Source organism: Simochromis diagramma, unplaced genomic scaffold (assembly GCF_900408965.1).
Source record: "Simochromis diagramma unplaced genomic scaffold, fSimDia1.1 OVJJ01000596.1, whole genome shotgun sequence".
NCBI lineage: Eukaryota > Metazoa > Chordata > Actinopteri > Cichliformes > Cichlidae > Simochromis > Simochromis diagramma.
Genome location: NW_024387245.1, coordinates 21,803,358 through 21,815,859, shown reverse-complemented (window position 1 = coordinate 21,815,859; position 12,502 = coordinate 21,803,358). Strand labels below are relative to the sequence as shown.

General features: G+C 40.0%; 1 protein-coding gene across 2 annotated transcripts in view; it reads right to left on the bottom strand.

Moving 5' to 3' along the window:
- Positions 1 to 450: 450 nt before the first annotated feature.
- The window catches only part of LOC120714632 (ephrin-A5b-like), an 87,515-nt gene continuing 75,463 nt past the window's right edge, over positions 451 to 12,502 (bottom strand). Inside the window, exons 3-5 of one of the 2 annotated variants that reach the window (XM_040000964.1) lie at positions 7,836 to 7,901; positions 7,619 to 7,699; positions 451 to 5,597 (exon numbers count right to left, since the gene is read on the bottom strand). In XM_040000964.1, the coding sequence (XP_039856898.1) occupies positions 5,473 to 5,597; positions 7,619 to 7,699; positions 7,836 to 7,901 (272 nt within the window). In that variant the 3' untranslated portion in view covers positions 451 to 5,472. The remainder of the gene's footprint in view (positions 5,598 to 7,618; positions 7,700 to 7,835; positions 7,902 to 12,502) is intronic. The other variant, XM_040000965.1, reaches the window with a different exon arrangement.

Sequence of the window (12,502 nt, the reverse complement as noted above, 5' to 3'; positions counted from 1 at the left end):
AAAAACCTTGATCTAGATTATATGAAATGAGCCAGTTAAAGGTTGCAAACTCACCACAGGTACAAAAAGAGGGTAAGAAGGACAGAAATTGAGAAATTAAGTCAGACAGCAGGAGAGGCAGAGCGGAGTGAGGAGCAAAAGAGCGTGTGAGACGGAGTTTTCTTGGCAGAGCTCCCCAAAGCGCTGCACATTCCCTGCAAGATTAATTGAAGCTGTTTCTGTTTTGTGCTTTTTCAGACTGAATTACCTCCAGATTATGGAGAAACAGCTGTTCATCCACTTCCCTCGGACTCGGCCTGTGTGATTATGCACCAAGCGACAACCAAGACAAACATCCAGTGCTTGCTCGCGCTGCCGCGACGGAGCTTTCACGCCTTTTTGATGTTCTTTCTGTTTCACAAGCTGTCACTCATTTCCATAACGATTAATAAAACAAATCAGACACGATAATTACAACGACAAAGAAATATTTATTAAATCTTTTTTGTTTTAGTTAGTCATAGCTGCTCCAACACGTGTATTTACAAAGAAATTGCCTTTTTTTTTGTAGTTTTGTAGAAAAATCTAGTGAAGGACTGAGCAGGAAACAGACATTAGAATAGTTTAGATGAGTACAGGAGAGGATGGGACTTGTATAGGCACAAGGTACAGTTACTACAATGTTTTAAAGAAATGTGCAGTTTGGTGGCACATCCACGTCTACTTGGGGGAGGGGAAAACACAGTTGTGGCTAACAAAAAGCTTCCCACTGCTAGATGGACCAACAGAAGAAAAAAAGCACACATCTGTATTTCAGATACAGAAGATGGGAAACAGATGCTGCAAACAGAAACAGTGGTGTTAGCTTGAAGCTACATTATAACAAAATCAGGTTAGAGCATGTTACCCGCCCTCCTCGCAGCACAGTTTGCTCAAAAACACACGAAACATCAGCATTTTTAGTGGGACTGTCTTTTTCTGCCACTAACACATTGAGCTTTTACACTGATTATTGTTGTTACATGTCAGAAACAGCTGGAGGTGTAGATAAGCAAACGGAAATAAAGAACATCCTGGACCTTTAAAGACACTTTGGATGCAACAATTTAAAAAAACAAAACAAGAGTGGTTTAAGAAAACAAAAGGAAACACAAATTTTTCGAGCTCTTGGACATCCATTTGTACTCTTGTCAGGCCATTTGAGTCATGATTGTAACCGTACTGCATGTTCGATATGTGCCACATTTGCACAAACATATTTTACAGATAGTGGGTGCAATGATGATACTTGTTTGTTTTTCTTGCTTCATATAAAAGACCTATAAAATGAAAGTTTGCATTTTTTTGTATCAAACATTTTTCTTCCCAAAGAACGTTAATATGTCAGGTAAATCGCCCTTTAAAAGAGGTGTGGGACGAGAAAAAAGGAGTATCTAACACTGTGTGTTATAACACGCTAACTGTTGGATACACAGTATCCACAAAACAAACAGATTGTTTCGGGAGGGTTTCTCAACATGGTGTGGCAGGAGGCGATGATTTCAATGAGAGTGGACTTTTAATGTTGGCCAGGCTTAAAAAACAGGACTGATGTTCATGGAGAGGCGAGTGGCCAAGCTGTGACCAAGGAGGAAAATGTTATTTAAATCTTACTAAGCTCTTGAAGAAAATGACAGAAAAGAAATCTGTTAACTAATTCAGATGTGCAGCGTACTTGTTGTGCCGCTATATTAATAACCTTTCACCTCAAACTATTAATTTCCTGAATCTCCTGAAAATAATGCTTTTATACTCTATTCTTGTCTGTCTCAAGTTCTTAGCTTAATTTTTAATAAGACCTAATATGCGTTTTCTTCATTTCTGTCATGCATATAAACTATTACAATGTTGGGTGCTCACATTAAGCATGGCTAAAGATTCAAATAATGACATAAGTATGTACAAGTAATCCACGTGAGGCCAAAGCTCAGGCTTCAGATTGCTCTAAACACTGTTTCAGACGAGTTTTTCCTCTTTTGGTTCTGTATGATATCATAGAGGGTGGATAACCCTAATATGGTCGTCTTAGCACAGAAGCCCCAGGTTTCAAACTTGGTTGTAAGCGGGAGCCAATCACAAGAAAGTTAAAATTGAGCACAATAGGTCCCCATTAAATAAAGTTTTTGTTTAGAAAGTGAAGCATGCCGATGGTAAAGGGGGCAAATAGCCTAATTTGAGATTATTTAGTGCAAATGTTATGTAAAGTAACAAATTTATGCTTTTTCAGAAAAATCCCCCATCTTCTTCCCGTTGTGTCCCTGAGGAGAGGTGATAATTTCACAGAATTAAATGAAAAAAAACCCCCAATGCACTATATTGAAAATTTGAGGAAGTAATTATAAATTAAATAAGTTATAATTTAAAGGGACACTCCATCAGTTTTAAACATCAGCTTCAGTTTACCAGCCATTCTGAAAGAGTGGTCCTTGTATCTGTCAGGCACAGAGGATCAAATTGAAAACTCAAAGCTATTAATTTTTTTTGGTCTTGTCTTCGGTATTTAAGGGAGCAACTTATAAACTATGCAACAAGTTACACACTGTTGTTTTTCTTCTATGCCACAGGTGTGGTGCACTATGATGGAGTGTTAGGGCCAGATTTAACTACTTACACTACTTATCCTTGTAGACTGAAATCATTACCCCAGTCGCCCAACTTTTTCAGCATATTAGTGATACACATATTTATAACAGAACTAAAACAAAAGTCCCAAAAGTATATGTTTGAAAACCTCCAGAGGTATCTCTTTCTAGTTATTTAATAAAAACTTTATGCAAGAAGTATTTTCTTTCTACGAACACCACCTAGCAAGCAAGTGACGTCTTATTACGTGCTCGTGACATGGCATGCCTGCCTCAGATGAATCTGATGTTAGCTAACTGCATGCCTTCTTTAACTGGCTGTTGTAATTTGAAAAAAATAGTTCCTGGTCAAAAGAAGGTTTGCAAAGAATTTCTGCCAAGTTTTTTAAATGTATATTTTTGGCGCCTTTTGAGGATAACAAGGATAACATAGTTGAGTTCCATTATATTCAAGATAAATCTCGACAGTCTATCTCTAAGCCAGGGCAACTCAAGTGGGGGGAACCAGTGACACTACATTATATGTGTAAAATTATTGAAAAAGTTTTTGTTAATTAATAGAAAATGTCTTTTTTTTTTTTCTTTTACTGTGGACTGGACAAAAAAATGAAAATTTTAAAGTAGTTTGTGGAAAACAGGAACTTTTCTGTCATTTATATTTTGTCTATTGTTGTATGTTATAGTGTGAGTGTGTGTGTGTATGGGGGGGGGGGGGTGTCTTTATCAATAGAAAAAGCTGTAAAACTTGTAAAAATACACTTAACCTATGCAGGCCTTCCATTTAGTTTCCTTTGCCACGGGCCAGAATGGGCCAGGGGCCCACCTCTGATCTAGATGTATATTTAGCACAGGAGCCAATCAAAAAAAAAAAAAAATTGCATCTCTTTCATTTGCATCTTTGAACCTAAAAAATGTGCTATGTAATTACTATCTTTTCTTACCAAAACTTCAGTTTCTTTCCCTAACTTGGTTTATTTTAACCCAAAGTGGCCCTAACACTCCCGTGCTTCCAGCAAGCAGGCAGTACAGGTGTTGTTCTTTAGCAGTGACATTAGCAAGGCTGTGTTATTTGGCGCGGAGTGAATGTGACGGTAGGATCCGTTTACCACATGTTCCTGCCACATGAGGAGAAAATAGAAGAGCATTATTGATCTCAGCAGGGGCACTACAGTTCTTCACATCTCGCCCTCTTCGTCTCTTTCCCCCCTTCTCTCAGGTCAGTTTCAGTTTGCCCCAAGAGAACAGGACACCACCTCGTGTTTATTCCATCTCCCCTGGTGGTCGATTTTTTCATTCCAGAAATAACTGGTACAAGGGTGCCCCCGGTGTATTTTCTGTACAGACGCCACTTTACACGACATCAAAGAGGGTAAATGAATCACAGTCCCGACCATCCTACGCACACTTCTTCCACCTGCTTTGTAATTCGCCCACCATCTCACTGAAACTTTTTTCGCCACATAAAATTTCTACTTTATTTTAGGGAAGAGAATTCTCCCTGATTTAGAAACAAAGAAAAAATGGACCTCGTGTTAGGCATGGACACATCCCTGAACTTTGTAGGAACTTTGCCTTCTATTTACAATAGTTTGTGTTATGACAGTGATTCACAAAAACAATAGTGTAACAGTAAAACTACATTTGTGACATTCATTTAATGACATTTCAAACACAAATATTCTACGATTTCTACACCCTGATAGCACATCAGACTTTTTTTTTTCCTCTTCTTCCCGGACTTTGTTAAAAACAATTAAAAACCATCATCAGCGAGCAGTCCAAACAGATACGTAAAACTGTGTTGTTGGTTTTTTTTTTTTTGTTTAATGGTATCAAATAAACTGTGGGTAATATAAACTAACTTAACGGGTAAGGGTGTTTGTTTTTTATTGCCTTTCTACTGTACTTACAGACTGAACCAGAACAGAAAAAAGCACAAGGACTTCACAATAAATAGGAAAATACATTTCGCCAGGCAAAAGACCGTATCGTTGTCTACGCGCCATTCAAATATTTTACTGTACACCCGTGTTGGCTGCTACAATTGAGTTATGTGAATTATTAAAAAATAAAACAAACACATACATTAATCAACCATTAAAATTGCCTCCTATCCAAACACTAAAAGATGAGTGCTTCTTTAACTTTTTCTTTTTTTTAAATCTCTCATAAAGGGTCCTCCACAGTCTGAGACAATGCATCCTTTTTAACCTGAGAGAGAGGTTAATCCATCAAAGGCCCGCCCCGTACCTCCACGCCTGTACCAACAGTCTCCAACAAATAGCATCTTTCTTTGTTTTCCTTTTTGCCGATGTGCCGCTCCAGGATCTTCTTCCACGTTGAAGTGAGATTTAATCATGTTACATGTTGGAGGTTATGTAATGTAAAAAACAAAACAAAAAACAGAGTTCATCTGTAAACTTCAGAGGGGTCCTGCTGTGCTTCTTTGCCATTCGCGTTAAAAAGTGTACTGATTGTGTAGACATTGTGTCCTGTGTGTTTATATGTTTAAAAGCATGTTTCTGTGCTTGTTTTAAATGCAAAAAAAAGGTGTAATATCTGCATACTTTAAATGGTAGAGAGGCGAATAGGTAAAAGACGCTTTCACCTTGGGGCGCCACGACCATCGGCACTCGCCAGAAAGTCAAAAATCAAACTAGTTGGCATTTTACAAAGTCAAAAAACATCAAAGGCTTCAGCACCGAAGTCCCTTCCTCTCTCTTTGTAACGAGAGATTGTCAGTGATTTGTTTTAATTTTTTTTATTTATTTCATTTTTTCTTTTAAAAGTGCTCCTTGAGGGGAGAGGTTACAGGGTAGAGCGGCCTGTGCTCCAGTTAGGACAGTCCATCCCTGATTTCTACATCTCGCCGCTATAAAGACAAGATGACAGCCAGGAGTATGAGGGTGGAGCTGAGCAGGAGAACTGAAGTCTGGCACCGTCCAGCGGAGTTCACATCCCTTCTTGCTGGCTCTGGTGACTCGTGACTGACGCCATCTAAGAGCAAACAGATGAAAATGAACAGTTAACAGGGAAAGCTGAAATTGTATGATGATTTTGAGAAGAAGGCTCCCTCATGCAAAATTTTGATTGTGTATTTTAACCTCCTAAGACCTGCACTCTTCCACGGCATGCATTTTTCATTTCTCTTTGATATTTGGGCATATTGGGAACCAATGAATGTAAAAACAAAGAATTACCAGATTTTTTTTTTTTACCTGATTTTTGTTTCTAAGAAAAATGAGAGCCACATATGAGGATATTCGTTTAAAATTTCGATAGAACAGTAGCAGTATAATGTCCTCGTAAGTGGATATCAGGTAGACCTTGTAGAGCAAAATTGAGTATTTTGGTCTAAATAACCCAAAATGGGATGTCCACATATGTGGACGCCAGGTCCTAGGAGGTTAATACAGTTTCATTTATATATGGCCCAGCCACCTAAAAGCACTTTATATTGTAAGGCAGAGACCCTACAATAGCACATAAAACATCAACAATCAAACAAGCCCCTTTAAGCAAGTGCTTGGTGACAGTGGGAAGGAAAAACTCCCTTTTAACAGGAAGAGCCCTCCAGTAGAACCAGGCTCAGGGAGGGGGGGCCTGCAGCGACTGGTTGGAAGGTGTATTTGACCCACTAATGAATCGTTAGCAGACCAGCCGTGTGTGGTTAAATTGCTGTCCTGCAGAAGTTACGTTTCTATTTATGAAGAATTTTCTGAATTTCTGTTTTATATCTATGAGGTTCTGGTTGGACTGAATATAGTTTTCTGGTTAATACAAATTTCTGTGTTTGCAGACAACAAATTGCGATTATTGCTAATTTTAATCTCCAACAGATTGCCTGTAACTTGACCCAATTCAACCACAAATTGGTAGCAGATTGAGTCTGTCTTTTAAAGTCAATGAGATTGCGAGTTCATTGCTAATGGTGGCAATAATTTTGGCCATGGTCTCCAACCACTGTTTTCCCTTTTGTGACAGAAATATCTTAAAAGGCAACAAATGATTCAGAAAGAGCTTTACAAATGTTTTATATAGAGATGGAGCCCAAGAAAGTCCCACCAGCAACAGAGAAGGAAAGAGTCATGGTTTTCGACTGCCTTTTTTTTTAGTTTAGAGGCCTCCTTGTCATGTCTAACTGCTATCAAAAGTCAACTGATAAATGCCTAAAAGCTGCAGTTTGGTGGGATGCACTAGAAACACGTTGAAGAACAAAGAACTGAGCTTTTCTAAACTGATGAACAAAACAACAAGCCTTGCATGTGACAAAAGTGGATCCCAGGCATAAGACAAGTGGCACTAAAAGATTAAATTAAGCTTAAAGCAAATTTTGACAATATTTAACCTGTATGCAGTGAGTAATGTTGCTATATTTACAAATGCCTTAACTAACTAGCCTGCTAACACACAGCTAACTAAGCTTTTTATTGCCTTATTGGAAATGCTGGGTGCTAAAACAATGTCCTGTCATAGAAGATGGCTAAAAACATCAGATTTTGCTAGTTCCTTGTTATGGGTGCAATTTTAGAGTTACGCCTTGCACCTAATACCTTAACTCTATTCAAAGCTCCATCTAAAAAATCTATCCATTTGCCCTATGTCCAAGTTTTTTTCTTTCATGTCTATGTCACCTGATACTGCAGCCACCAAAGACTCCAGGAAGTCACGACACCTAGTCAAGACACGACACCTACATTTAACTGAATTAAAAGGAGCCGCCATTTTTTTTCTGCTAATCATAGCTAACCTACTTCATCCTCCAGCTTTGCATTTAAGTGACACACTGGGAAATAGTGATGCAAATCCAAATCTCGGTATATCACGATTACCTGAATGCCAGTCTATCAACTAAATTTTTGTCGATCATTTTATTGACTAACGTCATCCAAACCTCTGACTCGATGGTTAATCTGCCCATCACCACGTGTTCAGAATAATCTTTATCTATCCCACATGATTCCGTCACCATCACACACTGACAAACATCATGAACTGTACAGTATATTCCCACCAACCTCCAGGTTCTAGGGAGTTGTGACTATTATCATCAAAATTGACTCCTTCTTCCACGGTCCCAGAGTTTTTCACACAATTGTCTAAGAAAAACAAAGAGGAGAGAGGAGATGTGTAGATTAGACGAGTTGAACGTCACACGCGCGCAGTCCGATCACACGCTGGCACACATAAAGAATGGAAAACCAGGCAGAGCAGACACAACAATCTGGGACTCACTCTGAGGTCTGACGAAGACTTTGAGTCGAAGGCAGCTCCTTCTTCCTCTGTCGTCAGAGATGGAGGCTGTGGACACATCACACGGAGTTAAGAAACAAAGGCACTTCAAACATGCCAGCTTCAGTTTCAGATATCGAAATACCTTCCTTGATCTAATCTACTGCTGCGTGATCAGGGGAAATGTCATTCTGAATTAAAATGTCAGTTAAAATGTCACTATTATTACCACACTTGAACTTCTTAATTTGACAAAAGATACCTTTATACTTTGTAATAAAACAGCTTTGAGAGCACGAGTATCAGCGCTGCACCCTATCAGGCTTCATTCTAACACGCAACCCAAACACCAGCCACTCAGATGTGCCGGTGCTAAAGAGAGCTTTGCAGTTTGCAGACATGTGTCTGGAAGTTGGGGGCAGAGTCAAAACTATTTGAAACAACTGGCAATGTGGGCTATGCTTGTTCACGTTTGCGCTGTTGTTGAGTCTTTAACTCGCCACCTGCTGCATAGAAGATAAAAGTCAAAACACAAAGAGCTTTGTAGTGCTGTGAAACCAAGCATGAAAAATAAAAAATCTCCAGCCATTGTTTGTGCTTCTCATCCATGTCTTTGATGGTTTATCTTTGTGCATTCCCGTTTCTGTTTAGCAACCAATCTGCACATGACCTACGGGGAGTGCAGAATTATTAGGCAAGTTGTATTTTTGAGGAATAATTTTATTATTGAACAACAACCATGTTCTCAATGAACCCAAAAAACTCATTAATATCAAAGCTGAATGTTTTTGGAAGTAGTTTTTAGTTTGTTTTTAGTTTTAGCTATTTTAGGGGGATATCTGTGTGTGCAGGTGACTATTACTGTGTATAATTATTAGGCAACTTAACAAAAAACAAATATATACCCATTTCAATTATTTATTTTTACCTGTGAAACCAATATAACATCTCCACATTCACAAATATACATCTCTGACATTCAAAAACAAAACAAAAACAAATCAGCGACCAATATAGCCACCTTTCTTTGCAAGGACACTCAAAAGCCTGCCATCCATGGATTCTGTCAGTGTTTTGATCTGTTCACCATCAACATTGCGTGCAGCAGCAACCACAGCCTCCCAGACACTGTTCAGAGAGGTGTACTGTTTTCCCTCCTTGTAAATCTCACATTTGATGATGGACCACAGGCTCTCAATGGGGTTCAGATCAGGTGAACAAGGAGGCCATGTCATTAGTTTTTCTTCTTTTATACCCTTTCTTGCCAGCCACGCTGTGGAGTACTTGGACGCGTGTGATGGAGCATTGTCCTGCATGAAAATCATGTTTTTCTTGAAGGATGCAGACTTCTTCCTGTACCACTGCTTGAAGAAGGTGTCTTCCAGAAACTGGCAGTAGGACTGGGAGTTGAGCTTGACTCCATCCTCAACCCGAAAAGGCCCCACAAGCTCATCTTTGATGATACCAGCCCAAACCAGTACTCCACCTCCACCTTGCTGGCGTCTGAGTCGGACTGGAGCTCTCTGCCCTTTACCAATCCAGCCACGGGCCCATCCATCTGGCCCATCAAGACTCACTCTCATTTCATCAGTCCATAAAACCTTAGAAAAACCAGTCTTGAGATATTTCTTGGCCCAGTCTTGACGTTCAGCTTGTGTGTCTTGTTCAGTGGTGGTCGTCTTTCAGCCTTTCTTACCTTGGCCATGTCTCTGAGTATTGCACACCTTGTGCTTTTGGGCACTCCAGTGATGTTGCAGCTCTGAAATATGGCCAAACTGGTGGCAAGTGGCATCTTGGCAGCTGCACGCTTGACTTTTCTCAGTTCATGGGCAGTTATTTGGCGCCTTGGTTTTTCCACACGCTTCTTGCGACCCTGTTGACTATTTTGAATGAAACGCTTGATTGTTCGATGATCACGCTTCAGAAGCTTTGCAATTTTGAGACTGCTGCATCCCTCTGCAAGATATCTCACTATTTTTGACTTTTCTGAGCCTGTCAAGTCCTTCTTTTGACCCATTTTGCCAAATAATTATGCACACCTGATATAGGGTGTTGATGTCATTAGACCACACCCCTTCTCATTACAGAGATGCACATCACCTAATATGCTTAATTGGTAGTAGGCTTTCGAGCCTATACAGCTTGGAGTAAGACAACATGCATGAAGAGGATGATGTGGACAAAATACTCATTTGCCTAATAATTCTGCACTCCCTGTATGTGCAGTTTCGTCGCTGTCGTCTCCCTAGCCTCTATAATGGTTACAATCCCCATAATTATTGTTTCTGTATAACCAATGTGCTACACAGACAGACACCTATATCAGGCCACACATCCAAATTAAGTAATTGCATTTAACAGTAGACAACTCCAGCTTGATTATAGCATGCTTTAAAATGTTTTGGTGGTGTCTTTAGCTAAAGCCTTTGTGGAAACTGGCCAAGCATGACATGCATATTTTTAATAATGATTCTAAAAGGGATCCAACGATGGTAAATGGGCGCTTTTAGAAGCAATCACACCTCTTGTATCCCTCTTCCACCAAAGTATCATTGCCCAATTTAGAAATGGCTCAGAAAACGTCCACCATAGATAAAAGACTGTGGCACTTGCAAATCCAGCACCAGCATTGCAACGCAAAAACTGCTGGGTCCAAATTTAGACCTACTGACATTAGTGGCAACGGAAAGGACTACCAGGATTGGCAGATGCAGCACACAAAGACATACAACTTAAGCTTGTAATGCTGCACAATAATGGGTTCTCAAAGCTAAAAAGGTTCTGCACCAACAAAGCAACTGCACTGCGGGAAAAGAGGTCTTTGTTACCTGAATCTGTGGAACCAAATCTAACCATCCTATTGCAAAATTATAGGGACTGGAGTTCTTTAAACCACTGAGATGGGTAACGATGGATGTGTGATGTGATGGAAACTGTTTACTTTGCTCTTAGTATCGAACTGTATTTAGCTGACATCGAATGTCTGGTCATAACTGTGATCACCCTTTTAAAAAAACTGGATACTTCTTGTATTGCTGTTTGTGTTTAATATTCAAGGAGTTTGGCTTTAAAAAAGGACGTTTTACCAGTTTTGAAGCTTTGATATTTTCAGCCTAGTCATATCAGCGAGATACTTTATTTGTAGTCGGACCTTCTGCATTTGCATTCTTCAATAATTCCGAATCACCTAAGTCCCAGATGAAGTTGATCAAACTGCCTAATTATCTGATAATGAACCCTATTGTAGGGAAAATTATTAACAGGTAACCGTGGTGTTTGCAGTATTCCTGATGTATTACCTAAAAAAGCCATACCATTTCTATGACATGCTCCACAGCCATGACCAGTGGAGGCACAGAGAGCTCTCTACACAGCAGAAAGGTAAAAAAAAATTGCATAGCTACATTACAAGATTGCTTTTCTGTTCCAAATCCACTCGGCGTTATCTATTCGCATTCACTTTGCGGCCTCTTAGCTCTCTAAATCTACCTTCATTCATAAACATCAGCGGAGCAGTAGAAACGAACAATCTGACAAGGTCGATTGTTTCTCCATCAGAGGTATTCCACTCTTATCTCCCTTTAAATTCGGTCTGAAGAGCTTTATCTCGGTGTCTGAACTTCCCTCTCATCCTGATGTAAAAGCATTTCTGCTCTATATTTTATGTCAATGTCACCCTCGTATTTCCAAGTCTAATTTGGCCAGGGGCAGTCATTTCTGCAGATGTGTGGCACACTGTTATGCTCACCTTCGAAATCTCATTTCCTTTGGTTCCTGATTGTGAAAGGCAAAGATTAGAATTTGTGTGCGTGCCTGTGTGTGTTTCTGGGGTTGGGCATGTTTGCTGTGATTGTTTTCCCGAGCTAACAAAACTAATTAGTTTTCAAGTAGTACCGGGGTCCGAGCAGCTAATAGAGCGCTGAGGGTGTCACCAGCTGTGACGAATGGTTTGCACTTTTCTCAATAATATATTTTGCTTTTCTTTTTCTTGCCTTCTTATCTTAGTCCCACAATATTTTTTCCTCTCTTTCTCTAGCTTCGCCTCACGTGCCTTGATACAGCGACCTCTGCCATTTCCTGCTGCCTGTCAAGTGTCTCAAACTGCTCTTGATCTGACCGTTCAAACACACACACGCCCTAAATGTCTTGATAAGCATGCATGTGCACATGTATGTATGTTGTGGTTCCTGTATGTACATCTGTCTCCACAATTTGTCCACGGACACTTGGCTACCCCGTCACGCAGACCCTCCATGTGATAGATTCTAGCCCAGCGGTAAATTCCTGATAAAAGTAAACCATGTCGGTATTTCCAGTTGCAGATGACCCGGGGCGTCATATTTCAAAAAGGCATTTTATCAGATGCTGCGCGGCTGTGAGAGGAGATAAAAATCATCTTTAAACTTTACCATGAGAGAAATATTGGAAGTGAAGCAGCAGAGGGAGGAAATGAATGACAGAAACGTTGTCAATCACGCTGCTTCTGTCTGCGTCCGCGGGTATCGAGTAACTTACCTCACAGCCCAACGGTGGCTGGAACAGAACTTGAGTGAACTGAACTCGACTGGCCAGACTGACTCTTTATGTCGCTCATGCTCCTTATGTCTAGCTTTCCTTGGCTTTTGTTATCTCACTCTAACTTTGCTCAATGGCTATAAAAAGTTTATTTC